At 43.9% G+C, this 21,084-nt stretch overlaps 1 protein-coding gene across 1 annotated transcript in view; it reads right to left on the minus strand.

Annotated features, from left to right (window-relative positions):
- The window catches only part of LOC121620436 (protein shisa-8-like), an 87,884-nt gene that overhangs the window by 28,049 nt on the left and 38,751 nt on the right, over positions 1 to 21,084 (minus strand). The window contains exon 3 of the mRNA XM_041956475.1: positions 17,572 to 17,687. Within this exon, the coding sequence (XP_041812409.1) occupies positions 17,572 to 17,687 (116 nt within the window). The remainder of the gene's footprint in view (positions 1 to 17,571; positions 17,688 to 21,084) is intronic.

Raw genomic sequence — 21,084 nt, forward strand, 5'->3', positions numbered from 1 at the left:
GGTCTTTAATCAGGTATTGTGTTAGCTTGAACCATGTCGACACACTCCAAACAGCGGAGGACACCTCTGAGCTCGTTGACCTGTGCCTGACGTGGTTGACCTTTTTGCAAACGCTGAAACCGGCTCGTCCAGCACTTTGCTTTTGCTGCTTCAGACACACCTTTCAGAACAGAGTTGATCAGGAAGAGCTGTGACTTCATATGCCAAGGTCAGGGCTGTGACATTTGTAACATATGATTCAGCCTGTTATTGATGGAGACGGGCTGGGTGAAGTGTACCACCTCGGGGTGCGTTATAAAACGCTCTCCACATGGCTGCGGTAAGATCAGGGACACACACACACAAAGGTTTGTGGCACGATACTTGCATTACAACATGAACTTCTGACTGATTTCAAAAGTGCCTTTGCTGCTTCTTTAACACTGATACAATCCTGGGTCTGATCTCAATGCTAAGCCTAAATACAAAATTAAAACTAATGTTGGACTTAATTCAATGCTATTCTAATCTCCTTCGTAGCTCGTAATCCAACCCCTAGCCCTAATGCTAACCCTTAAAGCTAACGCTTGATGTGCCAGATCAGTCTGCAACAGCGGATGAGAGACAGACAGTACAAATTAAATAGCTCAATTAACTATAACATGAAGGTCATATGTCACTAGCATGATACTGTTTGTTCACATATGCACATGCTGCACGCCGACACGCCTCGAGTCTCGGAGCAGCGTGACTTATATAACGGCCGATGGGGCACACATATGCAGACGTAGTGGGATACGTCAGTGGTTTTTCCAGGCTTGACATTTCTCTCGCTCTGCAGCCGCCACATGTAAGCTGTCCAGTGACATTTCACACACCGGGTGGAGAGACGGACAAACCGAAGGCAGAACGCAGGAAGTAAATGAGAGCAGAAGAAGAGTGTTTTGGAGAGGTTTATACTCCCACGCCCACGCACAGACATGCTACTCCTTATTGGATCCAACTGCAGTCTTTCCTCCCTCGCATCCATCTCACTTTTTCTTTCAAGCCCCCCCCCTTGAGTCCCACCGTGTTTCTCACCTCATCGTCACCCCATTGCCTCCATCTGTCACACACACATACAAAGACATATGTCTATGTGCGCACACACTGCTGTCACACTGCGCTTCCTCTCCAGAATCTCTTTATTTTTGGCACCTTAGCCATCACTTCTTCTCTCACGCTCCAGTTTTCTTCCCCCTCTCTTGTTCGTTGCCTTTCCCCTCTCCACCTCTAATCCTCTTTCCCCTGCGCCTCTCCTGCGCGATGGTGAACGATTGAGATGCCACAGCGACTGACAGGCCGTGATTGAAAATCCTGTTCCTGCGCGTTTCCTTCTCCTCCTCCGTTTTCTCCTCTCTTTCCCCGGCTCTCTCCTCCCCTCCCAGGCGTCAGCTCCTGCATGGCATGGTGGCCAACGCTGGCCTCCCTTTGATCTCCCATAATGCATTGTGATGGCCGTGTCAGCGCTCAGCCTGATCTCGGAGAAACTATCTCTAAGCAACAAGCTAAGATCAATAGCGCAGTGTCACTGGGGAAGTGTTTTCCCCTGTTGGTCTTTCTCCTCTGTCTGTCTGATTATCTCATTCTCTTACTATTCCTCGGCATCTCCTTTCTTTCTCGCCACCTCGGTGTTATCTCGCTGTCATATTTTGCAACCTCTTCCGCCCCACACTGTGCATTCTCTCTCTATCTCGTCATCTGTCTTTTTGTGATTTATTTATCGCCTTTTTCTTTCTACTTCCCACTCTTTCCTGCCGCACACGCACAAGCGGGAACGCCTCAGTGCACATTAAATATGGTCGCGTTATGAAAAGTTAACAAATCCTTTGTCAGTGTTCCAGCAGCAACAGTGGCAGTTTGCTTCTGTGCGACTGCGGTAGGTCAGTACAGAGTTCAACTTCCTCTTCTAAGCTTGTGTTTCCAGGTGGCGTCCCTTCCAAAACGTTATCTTTCTTTAACGGGAAATGACACCAGATTTGACCGCAAAGTGCTCAGAATATGAACAGTGCACATTGTAATTTCATGGAAGTGGAGCGCTTCCAGAAATTGATTTTGTGTCCACCAAAAAAGGCCCAGTATGACATGAAGCACTTTCTGATGTCAGCCGATGACAAAAATGACACTGAGTTTCCCGTTTTCAGCGAACACAGAGAAAGTGCCAGGACATATATTGTTCATTCTAGTAAGTGTATGTTGTTAAATTGTCCAGTATTTGTAGTTATGCAGTGGGATTTCAGTGAGTTTACAGCCGTGTTTACGGCTCTGTGAAGCTGCTTTGCGCTAAATGCTAGTGCTAGCATGGCAACACGCTCAGAATGACAATGCCAACGTGCTGATTTTTAGCAGGTATAATGTTTACTGTGGTCACCATCTGGTTTGGGGTGTTCGCATGCTAACATTTGCTACTTCCATTGTTGCACTAAACACAAAGTGCAGCTGAGGCTGATGCAGATGTCATTAGTATTTGCTCATAAATCCCCATATAAATTTCTGTTATATTAGGAAATTTGACTGTGTGATTAATGTCCATCTATTCTTGAAGTCTGATTAAATGTCATCACCACAGGTAGCAGCCTCGCAATGGCAACATCTGCTTGGACATCTTGTCTCTGGAGCTGACAAACAACCCGATGACTGACGGTGGCGTATGGGATAAGAAACACAGCACTATAGAAAAAGACCATCACGCTGTGTTTCGGAGCAGATGGTGGAGCAGGAATAAGTGAGAAGGTAAAGCAGTGACACCATCTCTGCCATGTTAGCTCGTGTTAAAGCACCTGCCACGTCCCGCAGTCATCTGGATTCAAGAGTAAAGAATGAGAATCAGTCACAGCAGGGACAGAATGGCCACATTACAATATATATATGCGTATAATTTCCAGGTGTGGCTACAAGGACGCTGTCGAGCTGTTTATTATCCAGATAGCATCCAGATGCAGATCGCGGTTTGATGTGAGGTGTAAATGATGAGCCGATTCGTCCTTGTGTTGCAGATTGGTTACCGGCAGGCTGGGTTTGCAGCAGTGTGCTGTCACATATGGTGAGAGCGTCAGGACGAGGATGAGCAGCGTGAAAAAGTCAGCGGGTAGGAGACGTTTGAATGAAATCCAACGTGGGATTAAGTGAATATACGTGGCTTAATGATTCAATTAAGAGAGATACTTGTTCTTTATGATAACAAAAAATATGTGTGTGTGTGTGTGTGTGTGTGTGCGTGTGTGACAAAGAGAGCACTTCTATCCTTCCGCTGCTGTTAGACAAATGATAACTGTCACTTGCACAGCAGCATACTGGCAGTGGTGTATGGCTTCACTTTGTTATGTGACAATCTCACCTTGTCACACACATACAAGCACACACACACACATGCATGGTGAAGGTCTGTGTCTGTTAGTCCCTGTGATTGATGTAACTATTGTAGTATCTATGACACTGCTGAACCCATCTGGTTAATACTGACTTGTAAAGGCAGACAGCAGTAACCACAGACACAGTGGGAGGACGGCTTTGGAGTTTGAAGGCTCTTCAAACTAATCTGTGTAACAGATATACGCCTCGTAAAGCCTTCAATTTTTATACTGATTATTAATCATCGCCACAGATCTTACTTCAAACCTAAATAAACACCTAGCAGCACTCTACACTCAGGTTTCTGGTCCATTTGAGGCAGCGTCCATTTGTGTCTTAAGCACTTCATATCATGGGAATTCAACTTGCTGCTCCTCTGCTGAGATAGGCTAGTTAGCTTTTAGCAGAATTTTTTGAATATTTATCTATTTTATGGTCTAAGTTACTGTCCCCTCCAAAAAAATATGACACGTTACGTATATGGTAAGGTAAGACGTCGAAAAGTCAGATTCTGGCCTTAACTCAGTTTGACCAAACGTGTAGTTACGGCATTTTGGTTTTGTAGGGCAGATTAAAGGAGGCTTCATGCCTCTGTCGGTATCTGTTTTCAAATATTTCCAGAGATAACCATATTCATTCTCAGCATGCTTAACATGACTCTCCGGCTCATGCATTAGGTTCCCGTCTCACCACAGGTAAACACTGAATCACAGACACCACTGAAACCGTGAGGTTCCACGGGACAAATGTGATCGGACGTAGGAGGAAAAGCCCCGATGTGTGTCCGCTCGCAGGTTAGCGATATGGAAATGAACCATAAAATTAGTCGCTCATTCTGCCTTGCAGTCCTGTCTGGTTGGCTTCCTTCCGTGTCTGTCCACATGTCCGCCTCTCCTGTCCTCCTGCACAGGTCTTTGTCATGTGTTTCAAGCCAATGCGTGTGTGTGTGTGTGTATGTGTGTGTGCATTAACAGCAGGCTGCTGCTGGTCGGTGCTCTCTAAACCCCGTGGCCGTCACACAGCACATCGACTGTCATAACAGACCTGACTCCCCCTCTGAGGATCACGCATGGTTGAGTGTGATTAGGTTAAACACGCTCTCTGAAATGACGTGATGTGATGTGGCATTGTGTGTGGGCGCGCGTGTGTGAGCGTGCACACTGGAGAGAGAGATAAAACCAGAGAGAGAGTGTTTGTGTGTGTGTGCGTGTGTCATTTACGTGTGTTGTCGTTTTGATGTGCAGTGCTCACATGTGTGCATGCAGTTTGTGTTTTTTGGATTCTTAAGGTGTGTGCTGCTCTTTGTGGTTCCTTGTTCTTCTGTGTGTGTTTGTGTGTGTGTGTGTGTGTGTGTGTGTGTGTGTGTGCCAAAGACTCCCATGCTGCTTTCCAAGAGTTCTGGCTTTCCGACGTGAGACTGATTTCAATCTGATATGTTGCAGCATCATTTGGCTTAGCTTAGCCACACACACACACACACACACACACACACACACACACACACACCACACACACACACACACGGGGCTGCCATGCAGAGCCCAGCGAAGCCTCTGTTTCTTTCGTGATAACTACATCAATTTAAGCTCACGGCGGGAGCAACCATCACAGACAGAGATATCGTTATCAAAGGCACTTCCTCCTCTGTTGCTTATTGTTGGTTTCGCTTGTGAAATTGTGCTTATCAGTCAGTCATATCCTGTAAAAACCTGGCAAACATTAATCTTCCTAAACATTTCATTGTCCAGCCGCTGACAGAACGCTTCGTGGCAGCCAAATGATGCACGGCGTAAAATCGAAGGAAAAGGGAGTGGAAAAAAAAAAAAAAAAAGCAATGTTTTCTCTGTAGTCCTGTCACGGAGATACAAGGTTTCCAGAAGACGCTTTGCTTTCATCTGATTATCATCTCCAAGCTTGTAATCGTAGGATTGGGCTTGTACGAGATTGCTGGTTTGATTATGTGAAATTACTCTCGTCGAACATGACAGAACACATGTACAGACTCTCAGAGCGGCGTAGAGCAGAGAAAATCATCCGGCTGCATGGCACATCAGACAGAACAAACCTCGAAAGCTGCATCACCATCTCGTCAGAATCATAACTAAGCACGCTTTTGTGTTTCATAGTCTGTAAAATGTTTTTTATATCATTTATTTTACACATGAAAAATCTCTTCAAACTTGGCACAATATGGCAGCAAGGCAATGATGGGTTAACTTTGCCCAGCACCCATGGGTGGAAACCCTTCTGTTAGTGTTATTCTTACATTAGGGAAACATTACAATCAACTCTAAGTCTGCAGTTTAGAACGTCATAAGAACATTGTTCTGTGTAGCTAACAATGCAATTGTGAAATTGGGTCAAAATAACTATTTTACTTTGGGAAAATTACATTCAACTCGTAGGGATCAGGCTGTTTTTTCCTGGCAGATTTCGTGTCCTCCATGCTCTCGCTCTCGAACGCACTCCCCCTTCCGTCATCTCACTCCCTGGTAGTCAGCACAAGTGCTACCGTTGGCCTGATGCATTAACTAGGAAACCATTGAGTCCTCTATGAGAGGGGTTATGCCTCATTATGACAGAATAACAGAGCCAAAATGGAGCCCGATCCCTCCCTGACGCTCCATAACAGTAATACTATCAGGGAGCCCGCAGCAGTGGAGGATAATCCAGGCCATTTAATGTATAGCCACACACTCCACCTCAGCAGTGGCTCATATCAGCACCCAACAGACACACACACTCGCATGTACACACACAATCACACGCTCCTCACATCCGTGGAAATCCATACTCTTCCTTTGAACTGCCTCTCCACTTATTGCTCTTTGTACATCCACCCTCTGCCGGCACATACAGGGCTGCTAAGTGCTTTTGCATGCATGCACAGTAGGAAAAAAAACATTTTCCTCATTCTCACCATCTGTTTAATCTCACGGTTTAAACATCCTTTTCAATGTGTCATAAGACATCCTAACAAGAACAACAGACTGGTGACTCTTTTACTTACTACTATATTCATGGAAAAGCTTGGTGAACTTCCTGTATATCTCATGGATACAGACACACGCAGGAAAAAACAAACCAAATCAACAGAAATACAATCACATGGCTGCCCGTGTTTCCGCTCACTCGCTCACAAACACACAACTATTTTTTTTAAGGTCAAATGTGTAAAAATGTGCCAATCCATAATGCTGACCCTCGGGATGGCTGGAGGCAGAGGAGGTGACAGACACAGCAACGCCTCCCTCAGCCTCTCTTGACATCTTCAATACACACATATAAATAAACACGCACACTCGTGTGCCCCCACGCATCAAGACAGTACACAATGACAATGTCTTGCCAGTGTGTGCCATCATTTGTCTCTATTGAGCTGCAATTTCTGAGTCATCCGTCCACGCTGTCCTCGATGGTTGTCTTTGCTTTGTGTGTGTGTGTGTGGCTGCCTGGCGCGTGGGTGCAGAGTGGGGTCTGGTGTCCTTCAAACGACAGAGAGAAAATATCCCCCGCATTGTACTGGATCAATGCATGCACACACACAAGCATGCAAACAAACACACACACACACAAGCACCTTCATGCACGCATGTGAATAACAGCACGGATAAGCCTGAAGACGCTCTGCTGTCCCTCGTGTACAATGTATACATTATGAACACATGTCCTCCACAGCAGCTGCAGGGGTCCGAGTGTATTAACTTCACCCTAATGAGAGCACAGAGATCCCCGTGAGATGAGCGTTGACAAAGCAGAACTAAATCTCCTAAATCTATACGTTCATTTGTATGAACAAGATCAATCTGTAGAAAATAGTCAGCTGTGACCACGTCCAGGAAGGTTTTTGTACATCTGTGTATTTCGGTGGGCTGGAGTCTTCACGGATACTATTAGATAAAAAAAAAAATAAATGAATACAAGCATGGGTTTCCTGAGAGCTTTGCAGGACACAGTAGGATAGCAAACAAGCCGGATTAAGGCCAGAGCCAGGATTTTAGAAATACTGGGGTTGTGAGTCCAGACACCCTCCAAGCCCAGCACAGTCTGCACCACACTGCCAGGAATATATAAATAGATACTGATACTAGACACTGATCCTGTCTTTTGTTGTCCAAAAGTAGCTCAATTGTCAAATGTCTTTGTCAAAGAATACTGGAGGCAGCCTATAAAATGCCCACCATGTGTTAATTGTTAGCCTCGCTGGAGGTGTGGGTGGCAATGTTACTCCATCAGTGGGTCAGAGACTGTGGTCCAGACTGAAACACCTCAACAATCACTGCATGGGTTGGATTTAAAAGGTGCAGGACTGGTGGAAAAGGCAGAAAAATAAATGAATCTGTAAAATACCTCCCTGTCGGCCCCTCACTCAGTTTTTAGCATTCCCATGTGCTGACATGGAAGTCTGCACCCATGAGTACAGCCTGCTGCTGATCAACGAATATTTCCAGTCAAACCGGCGACCCTCTGCCTTTGGCTTCCGTCTGTCTGACTGCGTCGCTCTGTTTGTCGGACTCGGCCATTGTTTTGGCGGCTCGCTGCAGCTGTAATCTGCCGTTGCCCTGGTTTATTAATAAGCCTATTCTGAATATTACTCCTCTGTGAGTTGGTTGACTTTCAGCGGCGGCGACAGATCTTCACAGAACCAGAATAAACAGAAGCCGCACCAACGCTTGCTCCTTGAATCATGTTATTTTCTGCATTTGCATGTTTTCTCTTTCTGGTTTGTTTTCTAGTACTATATGATGCCACGTTTTCTTTTTACTTGTGTCATCCTGTGTAGGTGTCTTATATCTCCACATGACATGAGGTGAAATATGAGCTTTTGTTTTCAACCAACTCAATATTTTAACTGTTTGTGCTTTTATCTTTGTTTATCTCCGGCTCTCAACGCTGTATTTTCTTCTTGGTTTGTTGTCCCTGTGACCTCAAAAGTTTGCTTTTCAACTTTTCAACAGTGCAATTCAACTCTTGAACTGCTTAAAACACCAAAAGGAACATCAGGTCTATTTACTGTAGCTCTGTGATCACTGTTGGGTGACTTTAGAGTTCAGTCAGAAAACGAGGGATCAGACAGTTCAGTCTGCAGACACTCCGGCGATGATTTAGAGAGAGAAAGAAAGGAAGAAAGCGAGAGGACGGGAGATAGACGAGGAGGGGACAGAGTGATGACACAGAGAGAGAGAGAGAGAGAGAGAGACCTTGAGGGAAGCAGGGCAGTGAGCAGAGAGGGGGATGAGAGAAGATTGGCGGCTAATGAGAGGGAACTGGAAAGAGGAAGACTGAGACGGGAAAAGAGATAGCGGGAGAGTAAAGCTAGCAAAGTACAAGAGGATTATCAGCCTGACTTACACCTGATTTACCCACCCTAAAGATCAGTGGGGATAGCTCGGTCTAGCAGTGTGAGGGCTTCATGAATTCAATCCTCGCCTGCCTAAATGAGTCAGAGAGTGAAAAAATATCACCTCTGACACTTAACATTCAAGGTGGGCATCACAGACTCACCCAAATTGGAGAGATGATGATCGACAAAAAGAGACTTTTCAGTGGTGTGAAAATCACCAAAAGTTTTTCATGAAAGTATCTGCAACTCAGACAAACACGTAACTGAGAAATTTAATAAAATTAGCTTTATTTTGGGTGTTTTTGGACTTTCGGTTGTTTTGGCTGTGTCGGTATAGTTTGGGTGGAGGGTGAGCTACAGATGGTTTGGCCTGAAGGGGGAGAAAGAGAGACAGGAGCTAGAAGTTGACGTAGGGAGGAAGGAAAATGCGGAGTCACATTTCTCTTCTCCAAGTCAGACCAATAATAGATTACTGCGAGGCTCATGTGAAGGTCGAGAGAAAGAAACAAAGAGCCAGAGGAAGAAACTCAAGAGTCAAACAGGAAAAAGCAGGAAAGAAGACACAAAGATCCACAACATTTAGAGTCATATAATGAGGGGGAAGATGGAAGGAGGAGGGAAACCGAGACTTGGAGGAAGATGAAGAAAACAGGATGTTGAATAAGGGTGATATATTTGAGCTTTTAAAGACATGGAATCGGTTTAGCGGCTAATATAGCCAACCAGAAATACGCAGCTTTGCAATGCTGCAGCCCATTTTTTACCTGTCAAAAAATCCCATCAGCTGGTGTGTAAAATAACTTCCTGTCTCACAGTCAGTCAACACATAAAAGTAAACATATTTTTGGATGACATTTACAATAAAGACGTTCAGGTAAAAACAGAAAAATGGGACAAAGCTGCAGAAACCAGCAGCATAAATCTATAGTCCACAGTCTCTGTACCTGTGAGGCTGTACTTTGAGCTAAATGCTAACTTCAGCATGCTAACATGCTTACAAATACAGCGCTAATATGCTAATGTTTAGCAGTTATTAATTTTTACCACGTTCACAGCCTTGTGTTAGCATGCTAACATTCGCTAATTAGCAATTTTCACAAAGTGCAGTTGAATGGGAATGTCATCAGTTTTGCAGGTTTTTGGCCAAACGCAGGGGTTCAGGGCATCACCGACGTCAATAGCATTGATCATCAGTCCACCATGAGTTGACCAGTGTCGTATAAAAATTTTTACATACGAAATGATCATTTAGATACTTTCAGAGGAGCAACTGTGAGTCTACAATATCTAAAATCAGTTGCCATCTGTATAAGTTGTGGATTTTCCTGTCAATTTGTACACAGCAAATACAGCAATCACTCCTCAGCACCGGCTTCAACACTTAGCCATGGTGGCAGCTACTTGTTTACAGCTACATTAAGGCGTACGCACACTGTGGCATATGTGTTGATGTATCACAGCTGCCAAGTCTGGTTAAGCACATTCCTGCGATCCAATAAAATGTGTTCTGCTGTGCAATATTAAAACCTGCCGTACGAGGCCGGCAGTTGAGGGTCGGTCGAAGGCCAGAATGGCCATCACGAGGCCGGCGGGGTCAGGATCAGACAGCTGTGGTTCACATGCGCATCCCGTCAGACGCTAATTAGAATAAGGCATTCCCATAAAGCGGCGAACAGATTGGCGGACCTGTCAGTCATTCAGACATAACGGCAAGAACGTAACTGGATTGGAAGACAAGTCGGCCACCTGGTGTACCGACTGTACAGTGTGTTCATGCATGGGTGCGTGATTTCATGCTTGTATGAACATACACACATATAATCGCATATTCTTGAACCATGTTTGCTGTGTCTCACTCGCTTCCCTCGCCGCCTCTCTGGTGGTGTGTCGCTGACGAGCTCAGCGCGGGTATAATTGGCACTGGCCCCATGTGGCACTGTAGTGACGATCCACCGAAATCAAGGGCACGCAGATGTAAACAAACACACTCTCACACAGATGCTAACACACACACATACACACATCAGCCCCCTGCCTATAGTGCTTCTTTTCACTTAACACCCGTCCTGCAGGCTCCCATGATACTCATTTCCTTGTTTTGATTTCAATGTCACACTGATCGTATCTCACTCCTCCACCGTCTCTTGCTCTCCCCCTCTCTCTGCATCAAACACTCGCTCCTTTTCTCCCCCTCTCTCTTTGTCTCTCCCCTTTTTCCTCCTGCTCTACCTCTTTTAATGTTCCCTCCTTCCATCTCAACCTCCCTTCCTCCCACTCTCACTCTGATGTTTATATTTCTCGCTGTCTGCCTGCCTTTCCCTCTCTCGCAGGCCAGCAACATGCAAATTATGCCCCACAAATGCAAATCCGTTCCTATCTCAGAAGAGACCTCCAGTGGAGAAGAAGAGTCCGCCCAGCTCAGATATACCCCACTGAAGTCTTTTCCATCTGTAACAGAGGGGCATCGTTTGTTTGAAGGTTACCTCGGAGAGCTGCTGAGTGGAGCATTGCATGTGTGCATGTGCATTACTGAGACAGTCCAATGCATCATTATTCAAAGCGTTTTAAATGGAGATGAGGATAACAACTAGGGCACATGTTTATATGGGTAATTGAATCAGTGGTACAATAATCAAATCTCATGTCGGATTTTATCACGTTAAAGGTTCATGTGTAACAATAGAGTTATGTAGCTCGCAAATAATTCAGCTAATGGCGTCATTACAGCGGGTCAGTGACGTTTCTCTATGTTTATGCTCAAGAGAGACAGCGCAGCTTTAAGCTTTTAATAGATTTTGTATGGAGCTCAAACAAGATGCAAGTCTGTAGCCACGCTAGCACCTCGGACAGGCTGTGCTTATAGGAAAAGTGTGGCTTTGGGCTAAATGTTAACATCACGCTAACGCTAACATGCTGACATTTAACAGGTATGATGTTTATGTTAATGTTCATGTATAGTTTAGCATGCTTGCATGCTAACATTTGCAAATGAGCACCATACAAAACAAGCATAGCTGAGGCTGATGAGAGTATTATTAGTTGTGTGTGTGTGTGTGTATGTCTGTTCAAGTGTGAACATCATGGTGGTTCTATAAAAGTCAGAGGATCATCACAGTCATCCGGATTTATCATCTGGGCACCATGAATGAACAAAATTAGATGAAAATCCATCCAATAGTTGTTGAGATATTTCAATGTGAGCCAAATTTGAGCGCTGATGGCTCAAAAAATACTGGAATGAGTGTCTGAAATATCCACTGTGTACATATACATTGTTTGTTTTAATACAAGCGCAAACTTCTCCCTTACAAAAAACATACCTGTGTCCTCAATGACAGCTACAGGCCTCAACAATATGATTTCAGTTTTAATTATCACATATGATAACAGATTCCTCTTCTGGAGATCGTTTTTGAGGTTAACGGCTTTGAGGTTTCCAGCCTTTTTTAATGTATTAATTGGAAGTTTTTTGCAAGTTTCCAGCTGAGGGAAAGCTTCCCGAGCAGAGTCTGGGCTGTGCTGAAATCAGCTGACAGGAAGGCCGAGCTCTGCTCTAACCTGTGAGCTGCACTCAGGGCTGCAATCAGAGGCAATGTTTGCGTAGCTCACGTCGGCTGTAAGTGATCGGGGAGCGCTCTTGCGTTCCCAGCTTTCCGTCCTCCTTCCCTCCATCCCGCTCTTCTTCCCTGCCATCTGTTCTCCCCTCGCTCCTCCTCCCCTGCCACGCATTCTTATTTACATCCCATTGCCTGATACCCTCTCACTCACTTCTAGATAATTGTTCACTGTCTCACTTATTTGCCCCTTATGGTTTTTTTTTTCACTCTCTCTGATTTCCAGTGCTCCGCTCTAGTTTGTGGAGATTTTTTTCTCTCTACCGTTTCCTTCGATCTGCCCATTCTTCCCATCATCCTTTTAAATATTTACCTCTATCTCACCCATCGTTCATTTATTTTTCTTTCATACTTCTGAAAGAAGCCTCACAAATCTCTGCTCCCTGTCTGTACAGTAAAACACCGCAAAATGTGCGTGCAAGGGTGCAGCCCCCCGTCTGTGTTGTGTGTTTGTATACTATATATGTATGCAATCTTATGCATATGTGCATGTGGCTGTGTTCATACATGGATTAGCAAGTTTGTGTGTGTGTGTGTGTGTGTGTGTGTGTGCAGAGCGGGGTGACTGTCCTCAGGGCAGCTCTCCACACCAGAACAGAACAGAGCAGCAGCTGACCAGCTGTCCCCCTCGCAGCTAGCAGCATGTTGTCTCTTCTATCTATTCTCTCTATCTCCATCTCCGTCCATCCCTCCTGCCTCACCCTCTCTGTTTCTTTCTTTTCTCCACCTTTTTCTATCACTCTTTTAGCCCCCTCCCGCACTCGCTCTGTTTTGATCCAGTTCCTCCCTCTTTTCCTCATTGTACACTGGACACGGCGTCACGCCCACCCGCTCTTTGTCATCATCATCTGCCTTTCAACCCCTTCGTCTCCTTCTTTTTTTACCTCCACCATCCCTCCCCCTCTCGCGCCCTCCCATTTCCACACCTCAGTGATGCCATTGTTAAGGCATGTATCTTTTAACCTCACCTCCTCCCTCCTGTCTCTCTCCGCTCCCCGTTACCTTGTTCATTGACTTTCTTCAGTCACTGCGCCCTGTCAACCCTGTTTCTCTCCATCATACCAGCTGTCTTCTGCAGCCACATAAAACCTCTTATCTTCCTGTTCCTTCCTTCACAGATTCAGTCATTGTAGCTGTCGCCTGACCTCAATACTTTTCCTCTCCGTGTTTCTCTCTTTCCTCCCTTTCTGTCAAATATGCCAGCCTTAGACTTAACATTTCGCCACTTTTATCCCTTACTTTATCTCTCAAATTGTATTAGGTAAATATCTGCCTTGGAATTGAGCACAGGAGAGGAAGTGGAAGGCAGATAAGGAGATCATTCTTTTGTCAGAGAGGAAACATGGGGATTTGGCAGCTGTCTTCATTAGGGAAAGGGCTCAGAACTTGTTCGGTGTATTTTCATCCTAATCAGCTGCACTCATGCTTCTCGCTGCAGTCTAACTTGGGCAGCTACAGCCTATTGCGAATCACGAAACAGAATTTTTTTTAGTATATTTGTATAGCGATAAGAATAGCAACTAATGTTTGCTCTAGATTGTTCCCTTGCGGCAAATTTGACAGTTTTTAGCGTGTTTCCATTGTTTCCGATATAATCAGTTCATCTGCATCTGCATGGGAAGGCAATAAAGTTATCAGAAATGGGTGCACAAATGTCGCATTCTGTGTGTTTCTATCTGCATTGGAGTGGTGGTGACACGTAATTTTTCACGCTGCCTATAAGTGTTTTGGACGAGCCCTAAAACTGAACGGGAGGACAGTTTTTCCTCCTGAACGGGAGGACAGTTTTATGCAACCATCAACCTCCTCGTAAACGTTCTTTTAGCCTGACCTGCGGAGTGCCAAACATTTCATCTACGTTTACATCTGTCTTCCGTCCTCTCTCCCTCCCTGCATGTCTCTTTCACTCTCCCTGAATCTCTCTGTTTGTCCTCTCAGTCTCTCTCTGGCTTCCTCTCTCTATGTCTAAGTGGCCCGGAGGATTAAATGTGTTTAATTAAGAGGTGATTATGTGTAGACGGCTGACACAGCAGGATCAGGATGGCTTCATCCCTTCGCCCTGACTGTCATCGCCCCGTACCCCCATTCAGCCCCTGCACTACAAACACACACACACCCTGTCCCCCATATGTCTGCCCAGTTTATCCCTCCTCTAACACCTCTCACACCCTTCCTTCTGTTTTTTCGCCTTCTTTATTATCTTTCTAACTACAGCGTTCATTCTTCCCTCGCTCCCTCGAGTGGCATAACACTTGCAAATAACCCTCCTTTCTTCTCGCGTAACCCAAGTGCTGGACTTTTACAGCCTCTGTGTGTCATTACATCTAATCACACACTTAAAGTTGGCAGAAAGAAGAGAGGAAAAAGCTGCATCTAACAATGATTCACCAGTGCACTAATCATAAACACAACTTGTTATACTTATACAGCTTGAGAGCTACAGAAATATTAATTAAAAACCTCCTTTTTTAAATGAAAACACCTGATCCATCAGATTTAAAGGAATAATCAAACATAATATATATCACACACAATAAATATTAAGACCAACAAAAGTGCTGAAAAAACTACCACACTATATACTGTATAGTATGTACTGACAGTGCATGTGCGTGCTGCTGAAACACTGAATTGATTCAGGCTTTGAAGACAAGATACAGAAAGATACCAAGACAAAGCAGTGTGAGAAAGCAGAGGGTGTAAAAGGAGGATTTAATGGCAGGGGAATAAAGAAATGGAACGACCAAGGGAAAGCAGACAGAAGAAAGCTGAGTGCTAATAAGCACAATACGGGGTGAAAAAGAGGCCAAAAACTTGTTTATTGCAATTGTGGGAGGATGAAAGTAAAGGCGAGGAGCCTCAGCATGTTCCTGCAGCCTGTACGTGTGGATAAATGCTGCACGTGTCAGGAGAAAACTTTACACCACACTGATTTATACATGAACCCGATCATATGGTTCGGATCTGTGATTGCATGTTCCATAAGGTCGCTCTCTTTAGTGAGTCATGTTTATTGATATTATGTAGCTTTATGCGTGCTTTGGTGAGTAACCAGATATCGACCTAAGCCGATTGCAATAAAGACATTTACCTTGAGTAGCACGCAGTAATACAAGTCAGTCTGGGTACTTGAAAATAGCTGGAGCAAAGGATAGCTCGCATTTTTCCTGCTGCGCCTGATGAGGAGGGCCAAATTGTGAGGCAGACCTTCGTCCTTTAAAGAGTGCCATCGCTCTTGTCACAAATGAGCCCTCAAGAAATATGCTAACAAATTTGAGTCTCAATTCACTGAAGAAGCACGGGGTGATACTGAGCATCGACTTTATTTTTGCATGTGCATGTGTGTGTGTGTGTGTGTGTGTGTGTGTGGTCAAAACGTTTAGGGACAGAGGGAGACAGATGGGTCACACAGCGTTCCCTCTGTGGGTCTGGAGCTGGAACACGGCTAATTACATCTTAATTAAATATGACCTGTCTGTCCCAGCGCTTTCTTGCCCGTGGACGACAAATGTGCGCTTGTGTTTATGTGTAAGACAGAGAGACAGCAATGGAGAGTGAGACTTGTGTGTGTGTGTGTGAGGGTGTCACTATAAGCGGGTACGAGGGGAAGAGTCGTGGTGCAGAAACATGAATGTGCATTTAATGGGTCTGTAACGTGTGTGTGAAAATGAAAGCTGTTCTCAGGTGGAATTGAAGTCTTCACTGTCTCATAAGCTCAACACTGATGTGATCTGTTTGTGGTGTCATTAGGGGAAATAAAGGTGTGTCACAGTGGATGTGAAGGCTTTGTCCCAGTCCTCTGAATTGTCTGAATTGCTCTCGATTTATGCCGGGATCAGACGACATGATTTTTTTGTCCTTGATGTCGGTCACCGGGTCAGATCTAACCACCCCAGTGCCATAAACCCTTGCTGTGTTTTGGTCGGGTGACTAGCAAGACAACCAATGACAGCACGTCTTATTCCCCAAATCACGTTCAGATGTCATCAGGGAGGCGGGTGAAGCAACTGTCAATCAAACTGACAGAAGCATTGTGTGTGATGCTGTCGGTCTTGTGAACCCCTCGCCATTGTTACCTGACTGCCCCTCTGGAGAGAGCACCTGTAAACGCTCAGGAAAAGACGTCCAATTGTTGTTCACGACCATGACAAAATCGTCTCAAAATCGGGCTTCATGTAGTCTGAACCCGGCATTGGAGGGTCACTCTAAGATCCCAGGCAGGGATGTGCCTACATGTTCCCTGAGCGGTAGCCTACTTCTGCAGCTTTCAGGAAGCTTGCAGAAAGATCGCAGAGTAGTTCAACTAATCCGAAAACATACATTGATTTAGCTGGAACACCTGAACACCACATGTTGAGAGTGTGTGAAAACTAGCAAGTGAGCAGAAAAGTCTAGACACTTAGCTAAATATGGTGGATAAATGGCTAAAATGGTAGAGTAGTTCTAAATAGTTCTAGCTGAAAATTATGGCTAAATGGTTAAATTAGATAGCTAAACTTAAAGTGATAAACAGTTGAAATGAACAGGTGAAATGGTTATCTTAAAGTAGGCTGCTGTATAAACTGCTGAAATAATGTTGGCTAGATAATGGATAAATAGTTAGCTTAAAATCTTGAATAAACAGTTGAAATCATTATCTTAAAGTAGGCTAATGGATAAAGTGTTGATATATAGTTAGCTAAAGTAATTGAGAAATGGCTAATAATTAGCTAAAATTATACAGTTGAAATAGTTCAACTTAATGGACAAACTGAAGAAATATCGTTAGCTAGGTAAAGGATAAACGGTTAGCTTAAAATAAGGGATAAATAGTTGAAATGGTAGCTTAGAGTGGGCTAATGGATAAACTGCTGAAATTTATCTAAAAGCATTTGATAAATGGTTAATGGGTGGATAAAATTCTACAGTTGAAACAGTGCACTAATAGTAGTGGATGAACAATTGAAATATAGTTTGCTAAAAGTTACGCATGAAGAAATGGTTTAAATAGCAATACCAGTTTTGATGAAGTGATACATGAGGTCACCTGACGTGGAAGACTTACCAATACTCTAAGACATGTCTTTTAGTAGTTTAAGTGATCTTTATAAGAGTATAAAAAGACTATGTTACTTCAATTGGACCTCTTTAGCTGGAGCTAGAGTTGATATATGATGCAACAGCAAAACCTCTGTTGTCGCTCATCAGCTCAGGGTGCTTGCATGTAAACCCATACAGATACACAGACACACATGGGGGACTGACCGTTGTTGGAGCGCAGCGCCCTGGCTGAGATGCCATTGGTCCCTATCGGATGATGAACCCCAGTTCCATCCACCACTCCTGCCTCTCCTGGCTGCTTCAAAAGCTCCGTCAGAGTCCTGGCGGGAGGAAGCAAAACACGCATTTAGACACTTTATCAAAGCAGCCTGCATGCAAACTGAAAAGGAGACACAAAACCCAACAAAATGTCTCATAAAACTTGACTTCAGCAATCACAAGCATCAACACAAAGGAAACAAAGAGGACCGATGGGAGAGTGTACGTGAGATGTGCTGGGAAAGAGTTTGGACAGATTGAGGAAGATAGAAAAGAGTTGCGAACGCTCACGTGGACATAATATTACAATCCTTTATTAAAAACACCCACAGCCTTCATCCTAATAGCTCTACCTGTGGTTGAAAGAGATTGTTTGTATAAAAACAAACAGAAAAGTCTCAGAATTAAATTCAAGACAGTGGAATTGAGGATGAAAAGGATGAGTCTCTGGATGTTTTCCAACTGGGAGCATCAATCATTTATAAAATATAAAACAACTTCCCCTGTTGCCATCTTTTATTGTTTGATGCCTTTGAACAAGTTTTGATGCCTCCTCAAAACTGGAACACAGGCAGGAAAAGGCCTTTCCAACATGCAGATTTAACTATTCAGGACCAAACACAACCCGCAGCTGTAAACAAGGACTTGGACTGAGTTTTGTAGCAGACAGACGGTAGTTTGTTTATTTGAGTCTACTTAAAAACAGGAAGTGAGTCTAAAGCTAAAAGCTAGCTAGCTAAAATAAAAACAGCTAACTGAAACGAATGAAAAACATTGCTAAACCTAATAGACAAATAGTTGAAATTGTTAAAAAAAAAAAAAAGGAATGGATGAACGGTGGAATAGCTTAAAGTAAACTGTCTAAAGTAATGGATAAATTGGTAAAAACAGTACAGCTAAAGCTAATGGAAAATGACTAAAATAGATAAGACTGGGATAAACAGTTGAAATAGTGAGCTAAAAGTAATGAATTAATATTGAAATAGTGAGCTAAAAGTAATGAATAAATGGTTAAAAGAGAGCTAAAAGACATGGATAAAGGGTCAGTTAGCTAAAAGTACGGGATAGGGCGTCAAAATAGTTAGCTAAAAATAATGGATTAAAAGGTGAAATAGGTAAAAGCATGGATAAATGGTTAAAATAGATAATTAAAAGACATAATTACGGTGTTAGTTAGGTAAAAGTAATTAATAAAACAGCTGGTTAGCTAACAATGACGAATAAATGGTAAACAGATAGCTCAAAATGAATTAATGAATGAATAAATCAAAAGTTAGCCAGTGGATAAATGGTTGAAATAAATGGCGTCGCTGATAAAGGCCTGCTTGAGTTAATGTTACACTACTGTGGGAGGAAAGACTGACAAAAAAAACATAATATTTGGGCATTGCTTGTCTAGTCTGTGCAAGACGGCAGAGAAAGAGGGTGTTTTTTTATATACAAGTGTTGGTTTCAGTCAATAGATGTGTCAAAGCGTGTCTCATACAAAGCTGCTCACTGTCATATGTGTGATTGCAGTTTAATTGCTTCACTACACTGGTGGAAACTGAACAAAATGACTTGCCCTTTCAGAGTGTCAGCTACCAATTTTGCTCCTGCCGCTGTTTGTTTTTAAAAAGGTGGAGAAAAAAAAACAGAACCTAAAATAACAGCTCCTGCTGTCAGTCTGCTCATATGAAAAGTTTTATTCCGTTTCCACAGTTGATCTCCGGGACTTTAATTGGTTTCATACGCTTTCACATAAGGAGCGCCAAAAACAAGAGAAAGCTCGCCGTCAAGATGTCGCCATTGACAAGGAAATTATAGCAACACAGTCAACAAATTAGCTGTGACCTGAGAGCCGCTATCAAGAGACCCATAAATATTTCCTCACCGTTAATCTCACTGTTGAAACCTTCTAAAATGCAGTCGAGCAACTGCCTTTTTTATTAGCCCGCTGTTAAATGGTCGCCTGTGGTCATGGGAGCAGTGAGCATAAAAACACGAACACCTGTACAATATAATGCAATTCAACACAATGGACTTGCGCTCGGCGCTAAGTACAAGGTGCTATTGTGAAGATTGTGTTTCATTTTTTGTTTCTTTCTTCCCAAACGGAGGGAGAAAATAGCAAGAGCACTAAATGGAAATTGGCACACTCCTGGCCGTGATATACGATAACATATTGACGTTGTTGTGATGACTTTTGACACTTGGTCTCGCGCCTGCTGTGTGACTTCATCATAGCAATGCCAATCCATCATGGTATTATATGTAATTACTTAAAGGGGAACTCAACCAATTTTACACATGAAAACCTGTTTCCTTGTCATGAGGAGTGCGACCCCGCCGGTGAAAACAGTTGTGTAGTGTGTTGTTTGGCTCTCAGAACAAAATGCTTGTGCTATGACTGAGTTTGAAACCTGCACACATTTACCAAGCAGGCAGTAAAGTTTCTAATAAAAGATGCCGTTAAGTTACTTGCAAAATCGTGGACGCAGGACAATGAATACCCATAAAATGTGTCTTTAAGATGGACAGCATGGGCAGCAGGTGCCACAGGAGCACACATAGTGTAACCACGCATGCATCTCAGCTGCTCTTTACATTTTCTGCTTGCTAGCCAATCCATTTCTCTCTCTACTCGTCAATATCTGTCCACCGCCGTTCCATTACTTCATTAGTCTTCGTCCACCCCCCTCGTCCTCAAGCTGAAGCTGCATCTTGTCTCCGTGTCTCTTCCTCTGGTCCCCTCCAGGATGCTCAGGAGGGCTATTGTTGAGTACTTGTTGTTCTCGACACCCTCTGTCTCCCTGGAAACATCTTCTCTTCCTGTCTCGCCTCTTCTAATCCCGTCTGTCTTATCTTCTCAACTTCCTGCGTCTGACTCTCCCCCCCTACTGCTATCTCTCCCCCTTCTTCGTCTCTTTTCGGCGCCACAAGCCTTTTATCTCTCCCTGTATCGCTTCCTCAGCCCTCTGTCTCTGTCGGTCTCTCCTCTCGGTCCTCTCATCCTGCCTCTCTTGCACTCTCTTGTCGTCGCGTCTGGCCTGTCTCAACCCTCTCGGCCTCTCACCCTTTGGCCCAATTTCTATTTTCTCCCTCTTCTTTCCATCACCCCCTTTAGTATCCTCAGCCTTTCCTCCCTCGTTTCCCTTCCCCTCCCTGAGGAAACTGTCACATGAACTATTCCAACTTGCATTATTAGCACTCTTGAAATGATACAAAGTGATACGAAGCCATCAGAGGCCCTCTGCACACACACACACACACACTCAAAAAACATAAATTTTCATAAATTCATAATCAAGCAACTTAAACTTTTTCCACTGTGTTGTGTGAGATAAAGGCATAGCTAAATGCCTTAAATGTGGAAAATAAAAAAGCAAAATCTGCACCGTGTAAGCACTGATTCAAACACTGTGTAAACCCCAGATCAGAATAGCATCCACCCAGTCTATATGCCGAGGGATATCTGGC

The sequence above is a fragment of the Chelmon rostratus genome, chromosome 17 (genome assembly GCF_017976325.1).
Source record: "Chelmon rostratus isolate fCheRos1 chromosome 17, fCheRos1.pri, whole genome shotgun sequence".
Taxonomy (NCBI): domain Eukaryota; kingdom Metazoa; phylum Chordata; class Actinopteri; order Chaetodontiformes; family Chaetodontidae; genus Chelmon; species Chelmon rostratus.